The 23,058-nt window shown below is 46.7% G+C and overlaps 1 protein-coding gene across 7 annotated transcripts in view; it reads right to left on the minus strand.

Moving 5' to 3' along the window:
* Positions 1–23,058, minus strand: part of Ehmt1 (euchromatic histone lysine methyltransferase 1) — a 123,664-nt gene that overhangs the window by 26,797 nt on the left and 73,809 nt on the right. For 5 of the 7 annotated variants that reach the window (XM_048813232.1, XM_015505746.2, XM_015505747.2 and 2 more), the window contains 6 exons: positions 17,936–18,079; positions 16,330–16,556; positions 14,709–14,882; positions 13,518–13,600; positions 12,300–12,406; positions 2,754–2,876 (listed from right to left, as the gene is read on the minus strand). In XM_048813232.1, the coding sequence (XP_048669189.1) occupies positions 2,754–2,876; positions 12,300–12,406; positions 13,518–13,600; positions 14,709–14,882; positions 16,330–16,556; positions 17,936–18,079 (858 nt within the window). The remainder of the gene's footprint in view (positions 1–2,753; positions 2,877–12,299; positions 12,407–13,517; positions 13,601–14,708; positions 14,883–16,329; positions 16,557–17,935; positions 18,080–23,058) is intronic. The other 2 variants (XM_048813233.1, XM_048813235.1) reach the window with 1 other exon arrangement.

Below are 23,058 nucleotides of genomic sequence, written 5' to 3' on the forward strand. Positions count from 1 at the left end.
AAAAAAAAAAAAAAAAAAAAAAAAAAAAAAAATCAATAAAACCAATGGACTAAATACAAACTTAAAAAAATATTTATGATGTGATAACTACACTTGAAAAATGTTGACTTTAACGAAAGCAAATTAAAATAGTTTAAAAAAAACACGTTTGTTATAATTAACAGCATAGATAAGGTGTGCCTGAACACTCCTGAAACAATTTAGATATACGTATAAAAAAGCATTTAAAATGTTCATATACTTTGAAACAGTAATTCCACACACACAAAAAAAAATCAAATTCATGCGAACATTTTGTCTGAAAATGCTCACTAAAGCACTGCTTTTTTAAAAAAAATATTTTCTAGTTACACATGAACACCACATCGTTATTTTGTTTATTTCTAAGTGGTGCTGAGGATGGCACCCAGGGCCTCACACATGCCCGGCAAGCGCTCTGCCACTGAGCCACAGCTCAGCCCCTTAAGCACTGCTTTTAACGAAGGCAAAAATACAATAAATATTAATACACAAATCTGACTAAAAATTATGGAATATAATAAAACACCAAAGCAGCCATTTGAAGTGGTATTACAAAATAATAATTAATGACAGCAAAATAGTAAAAACTTAATTTGATTTAAACAGGAGTTAATAAATTAGAGTGTACAGTCACGTTTTTGGTGAAAAAAATTGAGTATTAACATGAAAGACTAAGTTTCTGTATATGTGTTCTGTGGTACTGAGGACTGAACCCAGGGTGCTCTGCTACAAGCTACATCCCCAGCCCTTTTTATTTTGAGGTAGAGTTTCTAGGGCTCTCAGCCAGCAGCAGCACACAACACCTGCCTCCTGGGTCTGGCTCCTTTCACTCTGTGTCCTGTGGGTCCACCATGCTGACATGCCACTGTACAGGTGGGCCATGTACTGATCCTTTACCTGCTACTGGACTCTGCTTCTCTTCAGCTGTTGGGAACAGCGCTGGCCATTAGATCTTCACACACAGCTGTTTCTTTGGCATACACCTAGGGGTGGAACTCTGAATCGCACAGTAATTCTAGGTCTGGCTCTTACAGAGGCTGCTGCTTCAAACACAAGGGCTTGGACTTCACCTCCTCACCAACACTCCCTTTCTCCAACTTTCAGAATGGCCCTCCTGGTGGTGGAAGGTGGCATGTAACTGTAATTTTGATTTGCAGTTCCTTAATGACAAACAATGTCAACTATCTCTTTCTTCATCTCCTAAGTGGCCATTTATGTGGCCATTTATCTTTTTTTCAAAACCTGTAACCAGTTTTGAATTGGATCATTTGAGTTTTGTTGAGTTCTAAGAGTTCAAATATTCTGAAGAGAAACCCTGTACCAGATACAGGATTTGCCAATAATTCTCCATCCTGCAAACTGTCTTTTTATACTCTCTTGATAATGTTCTTAGATGCACAGATTTTTAAGATTAATGAAGTTTATCTAATTTTTCTTTATTGTCTGTATTTTGTGTATTATGGCCAAGAAATCACTGCCAAATCCAAGGTCATTAAACTTTGTTTTCCAAGAGTTTTACAGTTTTAGCTCTTTAGTTCTTCAATCCATTTTGTATTTATTCTCATATGTGGTGTTAACACATTCTTCTGTGTGTGGGTACCCAGTTTTCCTGGCACCATTGTTGAAAGTTGTCCTCTGCCCATCAAATGATTGTCATATCCCAATAAAAGTTAACACATACCAGGGTTTATTTCTGGGCCTCTTTTATTCCTTGGGTCTCTATTAGCTGTCCTTATGCCAATACCATGCTCTTTTCATAGCTTTATAGTAAGTTTTGAAATTGGGAAGGGTTAAGTCTCCCAATTTTGCTATTCGTTTTCAAAATCGTTTGGCTACTCCAAGTCCTTGAGATTCTACATGAAATTCAGGATGGGTTTTCCTGTATACATAAAAAGGCTATTGGGGGCTGGGTTTGTGGCTCAGTGGTAGAGCACTTGCCTAGCATGCATGAGGCACTGGGTTCAATCCCCAGCACCACAAAAAAAAAAAAAACTAAATAAACAAAATAAAGGTATTTATCTACAACTTAAAAAAAAAAAAAAGTCTGCTGGGATTTTGGTAACGATTGCATGGAATCCAGAGAATGCACTAAGCAGTACTTCATTTTAACTACATTAAGCCTCCTGGTCTATAAGTGTGGGAGGTCTCTCTCTTCACTTGTGGCTTCTTGGACTTCTTTCAGCTGTGATTTGCCATCTTCAATGTACTGGCTGTTTGCCTTGTTGATAGTTTTCCCTCTTTTTGATCTTATGGAAATGGAATTATTTTCTTCATTTCATACTTGGATAGAAGACTGAGTACATAAAAATGGAACTCATTTTTGCATGTTGATTTTGTATCCTACTACTTTGCTGAACTAGTTTGTCAGCTCTAACAATATTTTTGTGGATTCTTTAGGTTTTATACAGATAAAAGAACAGAGACAAGCTTGCTTCTTCCTTTCCAACGTGGATGCCTTCTATTTCTCCTCCTGCCTAACTGCCCTGGGTAGAAGATAGAGAGAAGTACACTGCGTGCAGGCGGCTGGAAGCTTCTGCACAGGGGGCCTGGTGCTCACCCGGGATGGCCACTAATAACGCCAGGTCACCTTGGAAGGTGAAGAGACTTCTGGATGATTGGGTAAATGTCTGCAGGCTACCAGTTCCTGACAGTGTTCCAGTGAGGAACTGTCCCCACTCTCGTTTCTGGGAAACGCCTACATAGGGAGTAGGAACATGAACATCATGGGGTACCTTTGGATCCACTTGTGCCCCAGCCTTGATGAGGTACTTCACTGCATCCAAATGGTTGTTTTCTGCAGCTTCCATCAGTGGGGTCCTCTGGTCTTCTGAGCAGGTGTCAATATTGGCCCCCGCCTGGTAAAACAAGGACCGTCAGGTGTATGGGAGAGAAGCTACTGCAGCCCTTCACACAAGCATAGATGCTTCCATGTCTAAAAAGGAGACTGAATGAGCAGCTGAAAACTCTACTGGACCACATCTGAGTCTTCCAGACTGCATTTAAGACAGCCATTCTATTTCTATGAAGTTCCACTTCACACAGGGTGTTTTTTTGGCAAGATCTCATTTCTAAATTAACCTGATAGAAAATACTCACAGCACAGCAGTGTGACAACATCTTTACAAGTGAGAAAGATGGCATGAAACCTTAAAACAGGCAAAGCAGGTGCAAAGAGGCCTGGGAAAGGGGACATGCGGAGGGGCATCCAGGTTGTTGGGTCTGCTGCCTGCTTCTCCAGCTGTTTCAACAGTTTCCAAAATAAACAGAACCCAAACGAATTTCCATGATATGCATTTTGGAGCAATTTAATTTTTCTAAAAAGTGAGAAACTTGAAAGACTAGTGCAATAGCAGGTACACATAGGTGAAGCCCCCCAACTTAACACTGGCTGTGTGCCAAGAGCAAATAAGCTGCTGGCAGCTGAAATCTTTTCCCCACAGGGTAACCATCCAACTTCTTAAACCAACAGCTAATATTTATCTTATAAAACAAATATTTACAATGAAATAGTGACAACAGTATTATTTTTGCTATTAGCAATTAAAACACAAGAGTAGAATCATCAAGAAAGGAAGTTTTACACAAGCCAGGAGCAGTTACAGGGTGCACGCTGCAACTAGGGGTTCTGGAAGGGACTGTGGTGGTCTCCAGAGATTGACTTCATGGGCTAAAACTGGAGGCCCCAGGGCAGGGGCCAGAGGTCACACCAACCACAGATTTGACACAGAAACGGGGAGGTGGGTGGGGAGAGACACAATTTCAGACAAAAGTTCAAAGCCAGGGTCACACTGCTAAATCTAATGGCAAAGGAGGCCAGAATTCCACAGTGGCTGACTTTAACAAGTAAGTAACTTTCAAACACAGAGGACAGGGCAGCGAGTGGAGGCCATGCAGAGAAAGTGCGGCTGAGGAGGATCAGGGCTGCGCTTGGAGACCATGCTCTATCTGCACACAGCACACATAGCCCTGCTCCTTTGGACCCCCAGGACCTCACTCTGACCTTGGCACCTGGCACTACCAGCTCCACAGACAAGCAGAAGCCCCTCATAGGCACACAGCAACCCAGGACCCCCGGGGAAGAAACCAATTATTAACCATCACCCAAAAAACGTTCGAGAACATTGAGACTCAGGGGAAAAAACCACAGATGAAGAGCCAAAACCAAGACTTAACAGGTAACTAATGGAATTTCCCAACAGATGCAACAACACAAAAAAATGTGGCTTCTAGTTGTGGACCCTGCCACATGTTCAGCAGGGGACACCGGATCCATTCTGAAACTGGCAGGACCACTATGCACTCCCAAACCCTCACTGTGGGCACACCTTCTAGTTCATAGCCCGGCACATTCAGCATTCACACTGAGCCCCATCTTGAAACAACACTCAGGAGAGAAAGCATCACAGTGGAGACAATAGTCTGAGGAGACAGAGGCGAACCTGCCTGTAGGCTAGGAAATAATCCCATATGTGAGGAGAAGCCCAGGGGCTCACAAGGCTGGCGGACAGGGCAGCTCCTATATGAGTTACTACTGAGACTGACCCGCAGAGCCTCTCAGCCCAAGAGTCAGACCACAGATATCCACAGCCCTGGAATAGGACCAGGGCTGAGTCCATCCCAGCAACAGAGAAGCACTGTCTTCAAGGCTGGGATGCTCTCCATGGCTGAGCAGCAAGCACAGCAGTGCTAAGGACCATTTGCTCTGTTGCTTCATTTGCTCTGTAGCTTCCAATCCAAACAGCACATGCAGCAGGTCAACAGGCACAGTGGGGATCAAACAAAACCAAAGCTTCAGCGAGTACTCAGTGAAACTAAGATGGACAAACATCACACATGCTCTGAAGAGGCCCCTGGACAGGTTCAGGGCACAAGCTCAAAACCAAGTACAAATGGGAGGTCCACAGGTCAGCCCAGCTGGGACAGGTCCAGAGAGGGGATAGGAAGACCTGACACCAGTGCCAGTCTTCACTGGGGGCTTCTGGCCAGAGCCTGCACGAGATTTATGATGTAAGACACCCACAGACACTGAAACCCTAAGGAGCTGTGCCCTGGGACTCAGGGAAAACTAGAAACAAACTCACTCTGTCCCTTTTCTTGGGAAATCACAGTTAAACTACTTGGGATTGGAGGAAAAGACAAAATTCACGTGCAAAAGGATCTTCCAAGAATAGCAATAGTAACTCTATAGCTGGGGATTAGACCAAGGTTGACTGAGAACTAGTTGAGTTGTGCCAGGCTGGCCAGACCACCAGGTATGAATGAACAGATGTCCATGGAAAGGGTATAAAGAGTTCCTGTGGATAGCTGGGTACAGTGGCCCACACGTATAATCCCAGCAACTTGGAAGGCTAAGGCAGGAAGATTACAAATTCGAGGCTAAACTTGGCAACTTGGTGAGAACCTGTCTCAAAATTAAAAAAATAAAACAAGTCAAGCACGGTGGCACATGCCTGTAATCCCAGTGGCTCTGGAGGCTGAGGCAAGAGGATCCTGAGTTCAAAGACAGCTTCAGCAAAAGTAAGGCACTAAGGAACTCAGTGAGACCTGGTCTCTAAATAAAATGCAAAATAGGGCTGGGGATATGGCTCAGTAGTTGAGTGCTCCTGAGTTCAATCCCCAGCATCCATCCATCCATCCATCAATTAATAAAAATATAAAGGGTTGGGGATGTAACTCAATGGTAGAGCACCCATGGGTTTAATCCCCATTACCCCCACCCGCCCCCCAAAAAAACGCTGTAAGCAAAGGATTCCCAAATATCTAATATTTCATTTTGTAATAGTTTCAGCCTCACAGAGCACAGTGGACACAGAACAGAGAGCCACAACTTCCCCAAGGACAACGCTGTGCAAACCACAGCCATGGTAAAGAGAAGAGTTAAGATGGTTCCACTGACTCCCACCTGCATTGCCTGCTTTTTCCACGTTATCACTTGACTCTTGTTTTGTGATGTTGGGACTAAAAGAAGCTAGACACAAAAGAATCTGTACTGTCCATCTCTATGAACATCAAGCTAAAAGTGGACAACAGTGAGTGGAGCCACCCAGGGAAGGTACAGGGAGCCAAGGCAGACAGGTTCTCACAGTGAGGGCTGGCAGAGCTCAGCCTCAGGGGCACAGCACCTTGGGGACCAACAATGCTGAGCCCTCTGTGAAACCACGGGCAAAGCAGGTGCTTACCTTCATGGACATCCCCCAACGTGTGGCACACTCACACATATACATGCACACTTATCTGCACTGGGTTTCTGGTCATGGGAATTGAATCCAGGGCCATGAGCATGCTGAACACTGTTCTACTGCTGAGCCACACCCCAGCCCCTTATTTAAAAAAAAAAAAAAAAAAAAAAAAAAGACAAGACAAGGAAAAAAACAATGCCTTTTGAAAGAATGATAATCCAATTCTCAGGAATGAAGTCAGAATAGTGGGGTCACCCTAAATGAAATGAGGGGAAATAACTTGCAAGCGAGACTTCCAAGTCCAGAGGAATGCCCTCCAGAACAGGTGCACCCCCAGTGGTGGAAAGGGAACTTACCCTGACTGTTGACCCTTAGGCGTCGGCCCTTGCTGTGCCCATGTCCTGGGATGCCTGCCTGCTCTTCTCTGCCCACCCTTGGCAGCATTCCTGGACCTGCTGGCATCTGCTCTCCTGCCCCAGGAAGCACCAAATCCTCTGCCATCTCTGTATCATTCTATCCCCTCTTCCCATATCACCCTACCTGCACAGCCCGACTCACCCAACGCTTCCTGTGGGGACCCTGCCACACCCTGGCTGGCTAAACCTCGAAGCCTGCCTAGTCACCTCAGGGTGCTCTGTGGATAGCACAGGACTTCACTATAACTCTTGAGTAACGCCTTCAGAGGAGCAGGGTAAAATAAGAGGCTCTAAAAAAAGATGACCAGAGAACAGGGTTCTTGTGAGAACACCTCTAGAAAGTGCAGTGGCAGGTGAGGAGAAAACCTCGTTTGGGAATCAGTCTAGAAGCCCCATCCCCAAGTGGAGGAGTCCTACCTGGAGACAACAGGAGGGTGCTTCTCAAAGTTACACAGGAAAACAGGACAAAGGGCATGGACCCCTCCACAGAGTGTGCCGCCACCACATGGGACTAAGAAGAGCCCCAACTATAATGAGGTGAGACTCAGGGCCAGTCAGGCTAAATGACAGTCCCCAAACTTTTCAGAAGCCAAGTATAGTCACATATGAAGGGTCAGAGGCAGGGAGCATCAGACTCAGTGGGACATCTGTAACACATCGCCAGGAGGTGCAGCACCCAGAGTGAATAGGACAGGCCTAAACCTATGAAGAGTGTTGGGGGGCCAACAGAGACCAAGTCCACACAGCCATGCAAACACAAGAGAACAATGATGTACAGATGAAACGTGCCCTGTGGACTAAATGGCTCAGCTCAAGAAAATTTCTGAGCCTGAAGACAGGTTTTCTGAAATAAGACAGTCAGACCAAAATATTAGAATCAAAAAATACATAAATACACTTAAAAGAACAAAAAAGCCCACAAGGCTTATGGGACACACTGCCAAGAGAGCCTACATGGACAATTATGGATGTTCCAAAAACAGAGGGAAAGGGAAAAGGCACATAACAGCTAGTCGACAAAGCAGCTGCACAGAACCTGCAAGTTTGAGAAGGTGTGGATCTCCAACAGGAAGCCCAGGGACGCTGACCAATCTGATCAACACAGATCACCAGGAAAACAGAAGAGCAGCACGGCCAATACCAGAGACTCCCCCTTGGCCAGCAGCAGACTCTGAGCAGAGCCTTACAAGCCAGGACAGAGTGGGATGCTGAGGGGAAAAAAACAGCTGAATGCCACATCTCAGAAATGAGAGAGCAACAAATCAAGCACCAGCCCAGCAGCCCTGGGAGAAATACTTAGGGTGCCCTGTTCCCTGCAGCAAAAGAAAGACAACTATCATCCTGGAAACCTGGGAAGTACAGCCAACAGGAGAGGGAGGCACCCAGAGAAAGGAGACTCACCCATCAGTACTGAAAGCCACTGAGCCACAAGGACACATAGGGAGGCTTGAAGGAAGGGACCAGGATATGCAGAATCACCAGAAAGCAACAGACTGAGGGTCCTCAATACCAACAGCCTTGAGTGCAAACACAGGAAATCCTCAGTGAAAAGATACGGACTGCCAAATGATTTAGGCAGCAAGACCCAACCGTATGCTGCTGACAAGAGACTGACTTCCCCCGGCTGACAGCGCAATGGGGGAAGACTGGCATGGAAACCAGAAGCCAGCAGGACTCGGCCTGCTCCCAACAGGTAAAGCAGATGTGGAGTCAAGAGCCATACAAAAGACCATGCACAGGGGTCACTTCAACAAGAAGAAATAACAATCACAAGGATTAAATACACTGCTGCTAGAGCACCCAGCTGTCTAAAGCAAGTGTATTATATCTAAAGGAGAGGAGGACTCCAATGAGTAAGAGCTGGAACTCCACCCACTTTCCTCAACGCAAGCATCACCTAGACAAAAATATCAACTATCCAAGGAAGTGGGACCTAGCTGCAGGAAGCAGGCCATTGCAGTGTGCCTGAAAGGTTTCTCTCTCTGCTTCCCAGTGGCCATGGGCTGAGGCGCACTGGTCTGCCATGATGCTCTCCTTACTTCAGGCCCAAAGCAATGGAGGCAGTACACTGTGGACTGAAGCCTCTGAAACCATGAGCCAAAATAAATCTTTCCTCCTCCAAGCTGTCTGTGGAAGGTGTTTCAATCAAAGCAATAAAGTGTTGACTATCTCAAGGACTATTATGACAACTATATGCCAACAAGAGCTAAGCGCGTACAATCTACCAACACTGAACTGCAGGAACATAAATCATCTCAACAGACCATTAAGTCACAATTTAATCAACAGCAAAGTTTCCCAACAATGAAAAGTCCAGGTCTGGATGATCTCAATGCTGAATTTCATCACACCTTCAAAGACTAACACTAACTCTTCTCAAACTTTTCCAAAGAAATGAAAGGAGGAGCTGGATATGGTGGTGCACGCCTATAATCCCAGCCTCTCAGGAGGCTTAGGCAGGGGGATGATAAATTCAAAGCCAGCCTCAGTAATTTAGCAAGGCCCTAAGCAACTCAGTGAGACCCTGTCTCTAAATAAAATTCAAAAAGGGCTAGGGATATGGCTCAGGGGTTAAGCACCCCTGGGTTCAATCCCTGGCACCCGAAGAAAAAAGAAATGAAAGCAGGGAACCCTTTCAAACTCATTCTATGAAGCCAGCATTTTCCTGATAACAAAAACCAGAGAAGGACACAATGAAAAAAAGACTTCAGAACAATTTCCCACATGTAGAACAATTTCCTGGCAAAATGCTAACAAACTGAATCCAATAGTACATCAAAAAGATCATTAGCTACGGGTGGGGCATGGGGGTCATCCCAGAAATGCAAGGATGATTCAACATGCACAAACACAAAAGAGTAACCTGTCATAGCAACACCACAAAAGACAAAACGTGATTGCCTCAACAGATGCAGCAAAACCATTCAATAAAATTTAATACCCCCTCCTAATAATACTATCCATCAATGAGGTAGAGGGACCACATGCGACACAACAAAGCCCAAAGCCACATGGCAGACCCTCAACAGTGCCATGGTGAAGGGGAATTCAGGGACTTTCTCCAAGACCCAGGACAAGGCAAGGATGCTAGCTTTGGCCACTTACTCAGTATACTACTGGAAAGGAGGGGGACAAAGAAACAGAGCATCCGAGAGGAAGGAGGAGGGCCAATTACCTGTTTGCAGATATTGTGATTTTATTTATAGGGAAACCTAAAGATTCCACCAGTTACAACTGATGCCTGAAATCAGTAAGGTTGCAGGGTACACTAATATTGAAATGTCAGTAGGTTTTTCATATACTACCAACAAAATTTCAGTAAAAGACAATATGAATACACACACACACATATATTTATATAAATTTAACCAAAGAGGTGAAGGATCTCTAAGTGAAATTCACAAAACAATGATGAAAGAAGTTGAGGACATCAAAGAATAGGAAGATCTTCCAAGTGCATGAATTGAAAGAATACTGTTAAATATTAAACTACAGGTGACCCATAGATTCAGAGCAATTTCTATCAAAATACCACCAAAATTCTTCATGGAAATGAGAAACAACACTCTTAAAATTCATATGGAAAAACAAAACACTCTGAATACCAAAGCAATCCTGGGCAAAAAGAATGAAGGCTGAAGGCCCCACAATAACTATAAAGCCGTATTAACCAAAATAGCAGCCTACTGGCATAAAAGCAAGGCACACAGACCAGTGCAACAGAATACAGCGTCAGGAATAAATCCACATATTCACAGCTGATGGTTTTTTGATAAAAAGCACCAGGAAAACACAACAGAGAATAGTCTCTTCAACAAGTAGTGTGGGAACTGAAACTATGGCACTACCAGAAGAAAACAGGGGAAATGCTCTAAGATATTGGTAGGGCAAAGATTTTTTGGATATGACTCACAAAAGCACAGGCAACAAATGCAAAACCTGACAAATGGGATTACATCAAACCAAAAAACTTCTGAACACCAAGGAAACAATCAACAGAGCTGAGAGGCAACCTACAGAATGGAAGACTATACCTGCCAACTATTCATGTGATGAGGGCTTAAATTCTACAATGTATACCAAATAGAATAATTCAATTTTAAGATGGACAAAAGATCTGCAAAGACATTTCTCAAAAGAAGATATACAAACAGGCCAGGCGTGGTGGCATAATCCTATAATCCCAGCAGCTTGGGAGGCTGAGGCAGGAGGGTTGCGAGTTCAAAGCCAGGCTCAACAACTTAGCGAGACTCTAAGAAACCTGGTGGTTCACAACTAGGGATGTGGATATGCCTCTGGGTTCAATCCCTGGTACCAAAAAAAAAAAAGAGAGAAGCAGGAAAATCAAATCCACAGTGAGATATCATCTCACCCCAGTAGAAAGGCTATTGACAAATGACACATATCAGTGAGAATGTGGACAGGGGGCTCTATACACTGCTGGTAGGAGCATAAATTAGTTCAGTCACTAGAGAAGTAGTATGGAGGCTTCTCAAAAAATCAGAAATAGAACCATCATCTGATCCAGCACCCACTCCTGAGCACAAATGCCAAGGAAAGGAAATCCGTAAGTTGAAGAGAAATCTGCTCTCATGTGCTGACTGCAGCAAGGTTCACCAGCACCAAGATTTGTTGCCATCCGAGGTGTTCTTCCACAGATGAATAGGTAAAGAAAGTGTGAGGTGAACACAGTGGAATATTATTCAGCCATAAAGAATGAAGTCCTGCCATCTCTGGCAACATGGATAAGCATGGAGGACATTATGTTGGGTACAATAAGTCAGATGCAGAAAGACCCATACTGCATGTTCTCATTTAAATGTGCAAGCAAAGAACAGATGACTGGTTCCCAGAGGTTGGGAAGGGTGGGATGGGGAGCTGGAGAGGATGGCCAATGGATATAGGGAGCAGCTGGCAGGAGGGATGACTTCTAATCTTCCACAGCAGAAGAGGGTAACTATGATTGGCACAATTAACTGAATATTTCAAAACAGCTAGTAGAGAGGATTTTGAATGTTCTCTAAAGAAATGACCAACATTTGAGGTAATGGATACACCAAATGCCTGGATCTGTTACGTATTATATACATATTTTGAAACATCGCCCTGTACCCAATAAATGTATGCAATTATTATATGTCAATTACAAATTTTAAATATTTTTTTAAAAAACACATCCCTTATATAATTAAAGCAAGTTCTGAAGATAAAAAGTAACCAGATAGTGGGGGGTGGGGGAAGGTTTGGGCTGAAGCGAACCCTTATCTTTGGCAATAGGTCAATAAATACCAATACCTAAACCTAAACTAAAATTAAACAAGTCGACACACAGCCACACTGTTAAGAACAGACTGAGAGACCAAACAGAGAGGAAGCTAGAGGGAGGCCCACCCAGGTGAGGAAGAGGTACACTAGGACTTTGTCAGCACCAGGATTTTTCTATTCATGGAAGAGTAAACATGCTGCTCTTCCTCCTGGAGGAAGGTGAGGTTGTCCCACCGAAGGGAGGACCTGGGCGTCCTGTGGGCCAGAAACAGCAGAAACAGCTGGAGCAGGGCCAGCAGCCCCAGGGCCATGAGGGACAGGAGGCTGCTTTCCTGGCAGCTAGGAACCTGGAGTCACTTCACTCCAACAAACATGAAGGACAGCGAGGGAGAGGTCTGGGCAAGCCGCGCCTCCAAACCTGAACTAGCATGTGGCAGATGTCCACGTGGCCGGCCTCTGCCGCAGCGTGTAGTGGGCAGCGCTTGTTCTGGTGCTCCATTTTGAAGTTGGGGTCGATTCCATCAACTGTGAACAAACATGGTATAGCCGGTTACGCTGCTGTCGCCACTGATGTGCCTCCAGATGACCCTGATGGCTGTGACACCCAGAGCTGGCAGCTCCCAGACCAATAGCCAGTGCCGAGCCAGCTGGCGCCAGCACACTGCTCTGTCTGGTCTGGGCCAGGCCTCATCTGCTTAGAAGACTGACAACACACAACCCAGCTGGCAGAATTGTCCATCAAAGGCAGGTAACAACACCTGCCCCTTCCTCGTCCCCTCCCTGTCTGGGGGCCTGGATCTGTTCTTGTGTGTTCTTGGGCTGAGCCTCCCTAGGCCTGTGAGGACACTGACAAAGATAAAACTGGCTCTGGGGTCCTGTGACCAACAACTTGGACATCTGTCAGACACTCAGCAAAGAAGCCAGCCATACAGAAGTGAAGTGACTTAGACTGTGTGAAGTCAGAAGGAAAAGAGTCAACAGCCATTTTGGTCAAAGTTAAATAAACCTTTTTTTTTTCTCCCCAAGAGCAAATTGTTCAACTTCTCTCATGTTTTGCTGGGAGACAAAAGCCTTTTTTTTTTGTTTTTTAAGGGCGTTGATGGACCTTTATTTTTTTCATTTATTTATATGTGGTGCTGAGAATTAAACCCAGTGCCTCACACATGCTAGGCAAGCACTCTACCACTGAGCCACAACCCCAGCTCCAAGGCAAAAGACTTTTTAATCACCTCTTTGAGCCCAGAGTAGATAAACTTCTGAGCCCTCAAGCCTGGAGCCATGGGCTCAGAGCTCAGGCTACACGGGTGCACCAGTACCATCTGTCCACAGACGGATGGACAAGGCTCCCTCTGCAGCGCTCACAACAGGCCCCAGCACTAGTATCCCTTTTTAGGCACCTACATTTCTAACTGATTTAATCGTCACCTAATTCCTTTTCAAAAGTTAGAAATGCAGAGTGTCCCAGTGCCACGAGTAGGTGGACATGAACATCAGAAGCAGGATGGTGCCACTGGGCACTCCCAGTCATGTGCCAGAGGCTCATGAACAGAGCAATAGTAAGATCAGGCTCCTAAAAGAAAGCGGTAACCAATAGGACTGTGCTCCATTCCTTTGGGTGCCCATGCAGGCAACTCACCCAGCATGAGGAGCACCTTCTGTAGCTCGCCCTGCCTGGCAGAGAAGTACAGCTGCTTCGGGTGGAAGCGAAGCTTCTTGGGTCTGTAGGAAAGCAGAGGTCATGGTCAGCACAGCCCAAGTTGCATCCGTAAACCTGGAAGCCAAAGGCCCGTGGGGTACAGCTGCCTGCCAATTCCTCAAGGTCACACACAATGAAGCCACCAGTCTTGAAGCATATTACAGTCAACCCCTTTTTGGTTATGGCATGAGAATGCTCACACTAGGAGCTTCTGCAGATGTGGCAACAGAACCAGGGGTTCAAGGGCAAGCCACTGCTCTGCAGCAGGTGGAGGGAGACCCTGAAGAGCCACCTACACACTCAGCACAGCAACAATGAGGCCATGTGTACAGCCCACTCTCTGCCTGTAGCACAGTGGGTGACAAGAGCTGCCACCAAGCTACATAAGCCAACTTCCAGCAGTAAAGAAGGGCCTGGGGCTGCAAGAGTGGGGACCCAGGTTTTATGCTGTGAAAACTTAAATCAATAACTAAACTGATAAATGTATATCAATAACTGGGGTATGGGGATAGGCAGGAGTCAGGAATAGTCAGGGCGTGGTTGGTGCAGTAGGGACTATAAGCAACAAGTGAACGCAACAGTCGCTGTAAGAACAGACTGAGAGACCAAACAGAGAGGAAGCTAGAGGGAGGCCCACCCAGGTGAGGAAGAGGTACACTAGGACTTTGTCAGCACCAGGATTTTTCTATTCATGGAAGAGTAAACATGCTGCTCTTCCTCCTGGAGGAAGGTGAGGTTGTCCCACCGAAGGGAGGACCTGGGCGTCCTGTGGGCCAGAAGTGCTTGCAGGTATCTGGATATATGGGGTATGGAGCTGTTAGGAAAGCCTGCACAGCTGGGAGTGGGCTCCAGGATGGTGTTTTTGTTAGTGGTCTGTGGGCGGCATACTTAGGGAGTGGGTCTCTAGGGTCTTTTGACTGTCCTCACTTAGGATTTCAAGGGCCTCCCCAGGACCAAATTGCAATGGTTTCCCCAAACACTATAAAAACACAAGTGTTGTTCTGATCAATGGTGTCACTCAAACAGCTGGAAAGCATAGTGACACCCCCCCCCCCCCCCCCCCCCCCCCCCCCCCCCCCCCCCCCCCCNCCCCGGCATAACACAGTGATCATCTCCAAAACCAGCTCTTACTTTTCCGAGTCCAGAGCGATCAGAGCACTTTCCAAGGTTTCCTTCCCAGGTCCCTGGGAAAGGCCAGAGGTCGGCCTCGCCAGCCCCACTGGCCCGGTGGGATCAAAGCCCTCAGGCACGTGGGGAGCTGCACTCTGCGGCTTGTCGTCCTCAGAGAGTGGGGCTCCAGCAGTGCTTCAGGGGGAGGAAATTATTGAAACGTCGGTTTTGGGCATTCGAAAACCTCTTCTCGTGAAAAATCAATGAAAACACAAAATACCATCTGCTTCCACCTGTCCCACAAGCTGCTTCTCCAGCAGAGACAATGGCCAGATCACCTGCTACCTGCTTTGTCCAGGATGTGACAGCCCTGAATTCAGAACCCCACTCAAGTGAGGGGTGAGGCTCCTGAGTCACACTTATCCCACCTGCTGCCCTCCCCAGGAGACAGAAACCCACTGAGTCGACATTTCTCTAATCTTTAGTTTGGAGGGTTCATAATTTGTGTCCTTTAAAAGATCTTCCATTAAGTCTTAATTTTCTTTCTATCAGCATGAAACTTCTTAAGCTCTGCTTTCCCCTTTTTTCTGGGTGGCCTGTGGGTATGGTTGCCACTCTGGAAGGGTCTCTGCATCACCTCCCTTACCACCAGGCTATGGCTGGAGGGAGAACTGGGTGCTGCAACTATCCTTTTCTTTTGCTGACAACGTCAACTCTAAACAGTTTTAGCCACTTCCACTGGACTCCTTCAGGAAAGTGATGCTATGAGTCTCTGTGAATACTGTTCCAGACTGTTCTCCTGTCTCCAGAGAGGCTTCTACCCTGCCATGAAGACTGTAGTGGAACTGTGAGCAGTGGTGCACGCCTATAAACCCAGCAACTTAGGAAGCTGAGGCAGGAGGATCGCAAGTTCAAAGTCAGCCTCAGCAACTCAGTGAGACCCTGTCTCAAAATTTTAAATGAAAAGGGGAGGCAGAGGGTTGGGGATATAGCTTAGTTCTAATCCCCAGCACCGCCAAAAAAGCGGGACTGGGGGACAGAGGGCGGGGAGGCCTGGGCATGTAGCTCAATGGTTAAGTGGCCCTGGATTCAATCCCCAATACCAAAAAAAAAAAGAGTGTAGCAGGAAGAGCCTGCAGCAGCTGATGGATGCTTCAGGCTTATCAAATAATCACTGCAGGGACTGTGCTGGTGACAGAACTCACAAAGCCACATCCATCAGGTAGCATGAAAACAGGCAACTGAATCTACAAAACCTAAAAGAGACCCATATATAAATGGCAATAAATTAATGTCAGCTGTTTCTTAAATGTCAGAAATCACAATAAGCATCAGAGCTGGCTGAGATTAAGCTGGGTGGAATGCCTGTAATCCCAGTGCCTCAGGAGGCTGGAACAGGAGGAGGCTAGTTCCAGGCCAGCAAGGGTAACTCAGTGAGACCCTGTCTCAAAATAAAAATTAGTGAAGGGCTAGGGATGTGGTTCAGTGGCAGACACCCCTAAGTTCAATACCCAGTACCATTAAAAAAAAAAAAAAAAAAAGTAGGCCGAGACTTCTGCATAAAGCAGGAGAAACCAACAACTAGAGGGACCCAACAGTGGCTCGGCCCAGAGAATCCAGTCAGAGCCACTTGGTCAAGTACCTGCCCGTGGTCGTGTCCGCCCTGCCCTCGGTGACCAGGCTCTTTTCCTGCCCAGGGGCCAGGGTCACTGTGGATGTCGTGTCTGCTTTCGCTATGGTCACCTCTTTGGCCTTGGAGGTGTCCTCCCCACAGTGGGGACAATAGCTGGCATTGTTGACTCGAGAGGCACAGTCCTTGTGGAAACGATGAGAGATGCTGCTCTCGGGCTGACATTCCATGAAATTACCCTAAAGACAAGAAGACAAAAGTCACTCTTTGAAAAAACTGGAGCTAACATTCAGAAAAATAGCTCTACTGAAACAGGCAGATAGAGCAAGCAGGTGAACCAGGTAGGCCCTTAGTCCTGGCCCCATGCTGCTGAGAAGCAAGAATAGTGTATCTGCTTAGAGCACCCACATCTGCCAGCAACTTCCACAGAGAACAGAAGCCACAGAGGTCACCTCAGTGCCCCCAGCCCCCCAGTAACCATTGTTGTTCAGATTCTCTAGCCAAGCAAGAGACTTCATAAGAGATATGGTCCAGGAGGATTTCAGAGGGCCCAAGTTCTGCAGAGCAGACGGTACAAGAGTCTTGGGTCACAGAGTGAAGGAGACACTGCTGGCATTTCAGTGAGTACTGTGCAAACAAGCACCATGAGAATGGCCACTCTTGTAAAAAGCTAGATAAGAAGGGCTGGGGTTTTATCTCAGAGGTAGAGCGCTCGCCTAGCACGTGCAAGACCTCAGCACCACATAAAAAAAATAATTAATTAATTTAAAAAAGGGATTGTGTCCAACTACACCTAAAAAATAAATATTAAAAAAACCAAAACAAACAAACAAAACCGCTAGACAAGAAGATGTAGAGAAGCAGCTCTCCTTGGCAGAACAAAAAGGGTGCTGGAAGATAAGGTAGGATATAAGGTGTGGAATCCAAGCTAAGACCTGGAGTGGAAGCTCCTGGCCCGGTTCACAAAGGAGCAGCAGATATTTGCAGAAGCCTGAGGCTAGAGGCAAAGGCAAGTGCTGCCCACCAGGGCTCCATGGGGAACGGACCTGTTCGGGGGGTCCCGGGCACTGGTGAGGAGATATCTGAGGGAGTCAATGAAGACAAGATCCTAGCCACAACAGGAAGGTGCAGGAGAGGGAGGAGATGTGTCTTCCATCTAACTCAGGAGTTCACAGTGCAGGGAGCAGAGGATGCCCCATAGGCAGGACTGGGCATGTCTAAGGGCATGCCTAACTGGGAGCAGTGGTGCACGCCTATAAACCCAGCAAGTGGGCTGGGGATGTGGCTCAAGCAGTAGCACGCTCGCCTGGCATGCGTGCGGCCCGGGTTCGATCCTCAGCACCACATACCAACAAAGATGTTGTGTCTGCCAATAACTAAAAAATTAAAAAATTTAAAAAAAAAATTCTCTCAGAAAAAAAAAAATTCTTTAAAAAAAAAAAACCAGCAACTTAAGAAGCTGAGGCAGGAGGATCGCAAGTTCAAAGTCAGCCTCAGCAACTCAGTGAGACCCTGTCTCGCTGAAGACCTACTCAGGGTGGGCCCCAGACTTGGGACAAGTCACTGGGATGAGTTTCTAGAGGACATGAAAGGCCCACCAGGTGGGCTGGGCTCTTACCGCTGTGCAGAAGTAGCCGCAGCCAGGACAGCATTGGTGCTTCACCATGCGGCCCCGATGGTCCTCACACAGCACCAAGAGTGGCGCCTTGTTGGACGGTCGCATCAGCTCATACTTGACCACGCTGTTCGTGCACCGGCCCAACTGCAATCAGACAAGACCAGGGGTTAGTGACAGAGTTGTGAAAAAACAGCGTCCCCACCTGCCAGGCCCTGGCAAGTGCCTGATACAGAGGTGGTGTTCAGCAAGTGCGAGCTGACTAAAGAAGCCATGGGCAGTGCAAGTCAGGTCTCGACTGGGAACACACATAGCAGCACTCGCTGCACACCTGCCAGCACTGGGAACCTAAGAAAGGAAGTCTCGTTTTCTGCACCGCCTGTGGAAGGCAGCAGCCAAAGGACCACACTGAGGGGACCAGCAGCTTCACTCAAACAGAAATTAGGACATTATCGGGGTGAGAGGAGAGAAGGATGGCACAAATCATTATGGTGAGCTGTAGGAAACGACATGACCAACTCCTGAGTAGACCAGACCAGTGGGAGGAGCCTACACAACAGGGTCAGAGCCGAGGTGTGAGATAGCAGGAAGAAATGTCCTCTGGTCTGCCTGAGGGGTGTGGGCCCTGGAGGTCCTGAAAGGCTGGACTCAGGGACAATCCTAGAGGAAAGCAAAGGCAACTCTGAGGTGAGGACACCTGAAAGACTATGTGCTGCCAGGCACCAGACAGCAGGTGGCTATTTGCCACCCAGACAAAGGGTGCTGCTGGTTAACGTGTAAAGCTCTTTGAGAGCCAATAAGAAAGTAAAAATAGCCAAACAAAAGAAACAGTGGCAATTCACAAACTACTACAAGTGCTTCCAAAACAAATGAGACAATGTTCGAATATCCTGGTGATCAAAGAAATGTGACATAACAGCCTCCAGCACTCTTTCACTCTGCCGGACGTCACCAGGTCTTTCAACCTGTCTCCAGATACAAGCTTGCAACAACAGAAGAGCAGGAACAACACAGGTCTGTCCACAGGGGCAGCACATTCCCAGGTGGTACACATGACTTGCCAGACCAGCAAGGGGTTCACCCAGAATTGTGTAAGCATCACTAGGGAGGTGCTTTGTTTTGTTAAGATAGTATGGGCATTACCCCATATGCATTCAACAAAAAAATGGAAGGGGAAGAAGCAGGGCCTATACATCCTAAAAAAGCCATCCACTCCCTGACAACACCAAATGACCCGCTCTGAGCCCTGGTCAAGACCTGCTAGGGCAGACTGTTCACAACTGCCGATTTGGAAAACTATTTGCAATACATTAAAGGAAAAAGCAAGTCATTTGGAAAAAGAAACTTGATGTGGTATATACACAATCAAGTCTGGAAGGACACACAAAAATAGTTAAGAACCTCAATTCTGGAGTCAGAGGCAAATTTATACTTCCTTCTTTGTGCATGTCTGAAGTTTTATAATAAGCACAACTTAGTCATAGTCATAAAAATGATAAAATGCATGATTCTGCCCGGCTGCTGAAATGAGTGAGTTGGGGTAGAGGGTCCTGCTGACTTTGCAGAATGCAAACAGGGTGGTGTTTTAGAAAGAGGACTTCAAAGGAATGACAGTGGAACCTGGTCAGGGATGGAAAACAGAGGTGCAAAAGAAAAAGTAGGTGAGCAAGGCAGGGGCACATCAGCACTCAAAGCAGCCCCAGAAGGCTCCCCAGGAATGTGTGGTAGAGCAGCAGCACAAGGCAAGCACTGGGAAGGATGGAAAACAACTGGGCAATCAGGCGCTGAGTTGGCAAAACAGACTCAAACCTGCCTGCCTCTGGGCAGGAACAAGGGCAGACAGAATCCTGGGACTGAAGGCCTGGCACCCCCCTACAGGGAGAGAACACCAGGCACCCAGGCCTCAACACACCTGCCATCACCCAGGCCTTCCTGCAGCTGTAGAGGGCTTCACTGTTTCACTAAACATTCTGTTCAAAAGTTTCAAGAACACAGAGCAAAGAACAATGGACCCCACAAGGGCAGTACCTAATTTCAAGAATCACTAACATACTCTGCTCTCATCTGAGCTGCATCCCCATGACACTTCTGGTCAGGAAAACATGGGCTGGTGCATTCATGGGAGAAATCAAACCATTTTGCTCTTAAATAATTCAGATGTACTGCTAATAAGCCATATTTAACATGACCTTAAGGCCATCTTCACACCCCAAAACAGCAGTAGTGAAATCCTCAGAGCAGTGAGACCCAGGTTCAAAGGCTTTCACACTGGTCCATCAAGACACACATGCTGAGCACAGGGCACCTGCTGGTCTCCTATCCTCTGCAGGGTTGCCTCTCCTTTGCTTCCTCTCCTGCTATTCACCTGTTGAAGAACCTGGGCCGATTCTGGACAGCTACTCCCACAGGCTCTCTTCCTCAGGGTCCTCTCCATCCTCTAAGCCCCTGAAGCCTGGCAGTGGGGTCCAGGCCACCTCCAGGCCAAGGTGAAAGCCTGAGTCTGCCTTGGACTCCACTGGCTTACAGCGACTTGCCTAGCAGCACAGCCAGGTATGTCCAGAGGCAAGAACCTTCCTCCTGTACCACGGCCCAAGCAGGTGCAACCAGGTGCAGCAAGGGCAGGAAAGCCCTGGATAGTGTACCTAGCATCTAGTCTCCTCGAAGAGATGGCACCATGCAGCACAGGGCTCGCCCCAGCAAGCTGAGGAAAGATGAAGGCTGAGGTCAACAGCCAAAACCTGGACAAGGTGGCACAGACGTGGTGCTGAGGGGGCTTGTGTACAAGAGGCACTGGCACACCCTCAATACAGAGATGACATCTACTCTGGGGTTGGAATAAGCGGGCAAACTGTCCACTACATGAGACAGAACATTCTGAGAATGCAAAGTTTCAAAACATTCTCTCCCAAGTACTCTCTCAAGAAGGGACTCAAGATAATGCCACTAAGACAAGAGGGAGCCAGACACGTGTGCCCCCGCAGGAGAGAGATGAGACGCGTCTGAAGAGACCCACAAAGACACCAACCCCCATCAGTTAGAGGTGAGTATACAGCAAGTACATAGAAAACAAAAAATGGAACACATGGTATTCTTAACTCTGAGGGGAGATGTATTTTAAGTGGTTCCAGAAAGGAAATGGAATTAGGCATCCCACCTGCTCTGCTGTGAACACTTCAGCATCCCAGGTGCTGCTAAACCAGATCACAGACAGCCCAGACTGAGGCAGGCACGGAGCATAGCAGAAGGGGGACCGAGGCAGTGCCACATGGGAAGGCAAGGAACAAGAGGAGAAAGCACGTCTTTCGGCAGGGGGAAAACACTAGGAGAAACCAGGAGACCAGAGGTTGTCTGGGGGCATGCCTTAAACGCACTGCCATTCTGAGACAGACACCAGAGTTGCCCTGCTTCCCCCACCCCCACCCTACCCACCATGCAAAGGGCAACGGCCATCTCTGTGGTCAGAAGGCAGTGGTCATTCTGGGGGAAGTGTGAGGAGGTTCAGAACAGATGCACTTCTCTGTCCTAAAAGTTGAAGAGGCAAAGATGCTTCCAGCCAGGGTGCCGACAGCTCTGCCTGATGCCATTCTCCTAGGACAGGCAGTGTCCAAACTCCCCAGAGAGCCTGGGGCCACCCAAAGAACTAAAAGTGGGGCTACCCTCCAGGTGGGGGCTGACCATGAGTCCCAGCTTTCCAGCAGAAAACACGGAAAGAAGTGACGCAGGTCACAACTCACTGATGTCCCAGTTGGGTTGCCAAAGGCCAACATAGCTGCAAAGGGACAAAGTCCAAGGGCCACAGTCCTGGAAACCAGCACTCAATGGTGCTCACAGGTATGGGACAGGCACAGGCCAGAAGATGCCTCCTTGACATGGGGAAGACGGTGAGCTCAAGGTAAAATATAAATCCACAGGACTATCTGCCAGCACAGCACCCAACTCAATAAGGTGACTCTGGACTAGTGATCCTCTATGGGGGCAATCTTGCACACCCAAACTCCCAGCAACATTTGGCAATTTGTGGGGACATTTGTGATTATAACTAGGGAAAGTAACTACACCTGATAGATGGAGACCAGAGATGCTGTTAAACATTCAACATCCAACAGGAAGCACCTCCCCATGACAAAGAATTATTTGACCCAAAAGATCAGCAATGCTAAAGTTTGAACCCACTGTCAAGAGAAGAAACAACAATCATCAAAGAAAGATTTGGGGGACCCAAATGCTGGATTTCAGCCTGGGAATCTAAAAGAAGCCAATGTAAATGAAATAAATACATAATAACAAAGAGTTCAATACAGTCAACTGAGTATCCCCAATCTCAACCCCAAATGCTCCAAAATACAAAACTTTTTGAGCACCAATAACTCTTTTGACTTCCACCATGTGCAAATTATGCTTCCACACACCTGAGTGAAAAAAAGTCAAGAGAGAGAGGAGTTATACAAGAGGATCAGCTTCTGGCCAATGCTGAGATAGACTTACCACCAAAGAAGATCAACACCTTTCACGGAAGACAACTAACCTGGGCAACTTATTGTGACCTCATTTCAAAATCAAAACTGAAAAGGTCTGGGGATGTATGTAGCTCAGTGATAGGTTGCCCTAGGTTCAATCTCTAGTACCACTAAAATAAATAAAGAAAAAACAATAAACTTATCATATTAATATAAAGAACACATTTTAATATAAAACTGTTTCCTGAAGCATTGTTTAAAAATTTATTTTGAAGGGCCCAGGACAAAACTCAGGGCCTTGCACATGCTAAGGAGATGCTTTACCACACACACTCTGCCCTCCCAAACATCACAAATTTGTAATGAATATCACTGTCTTCTATTATTTGCAAAATTCTTTAATATCTAGTTTAATAAAAGATGAGGGATTCTTGGGCTGGGGATGTGGCTCAAGCGGTAGCACGCTCGCCTGGCATGCGTGCGGCCCGGGTTCGATCCTTAGCACCACATACAAACAAAGATGTTGTGTCTGTCGAAAACTAAAAAAAAAATAAATATTAAAATTCTCTCTCTCTCTTAAAAAAAAAAAAAAAAAGGAATGAGGATTCTCATATAACTGCTTCTGCAGTCACAGAGCAGATAATTGTGATAATCTTTCCATAAGTGATG

The sequence above is a fragment of the Marmota marmota genome, unplaced genomic scaffold, assembly GCF_001458135.2.
Source record: "Marmota marmota marmota unplaced genomic scaffold, marMar, whole genome shotgun sequence".
Taxonomy (NCBI): Eukaryota; Metazoa; Chordata; class Mammalia; order Rodentia; family Sciuridae; genus Marmota; species Marmota marmota.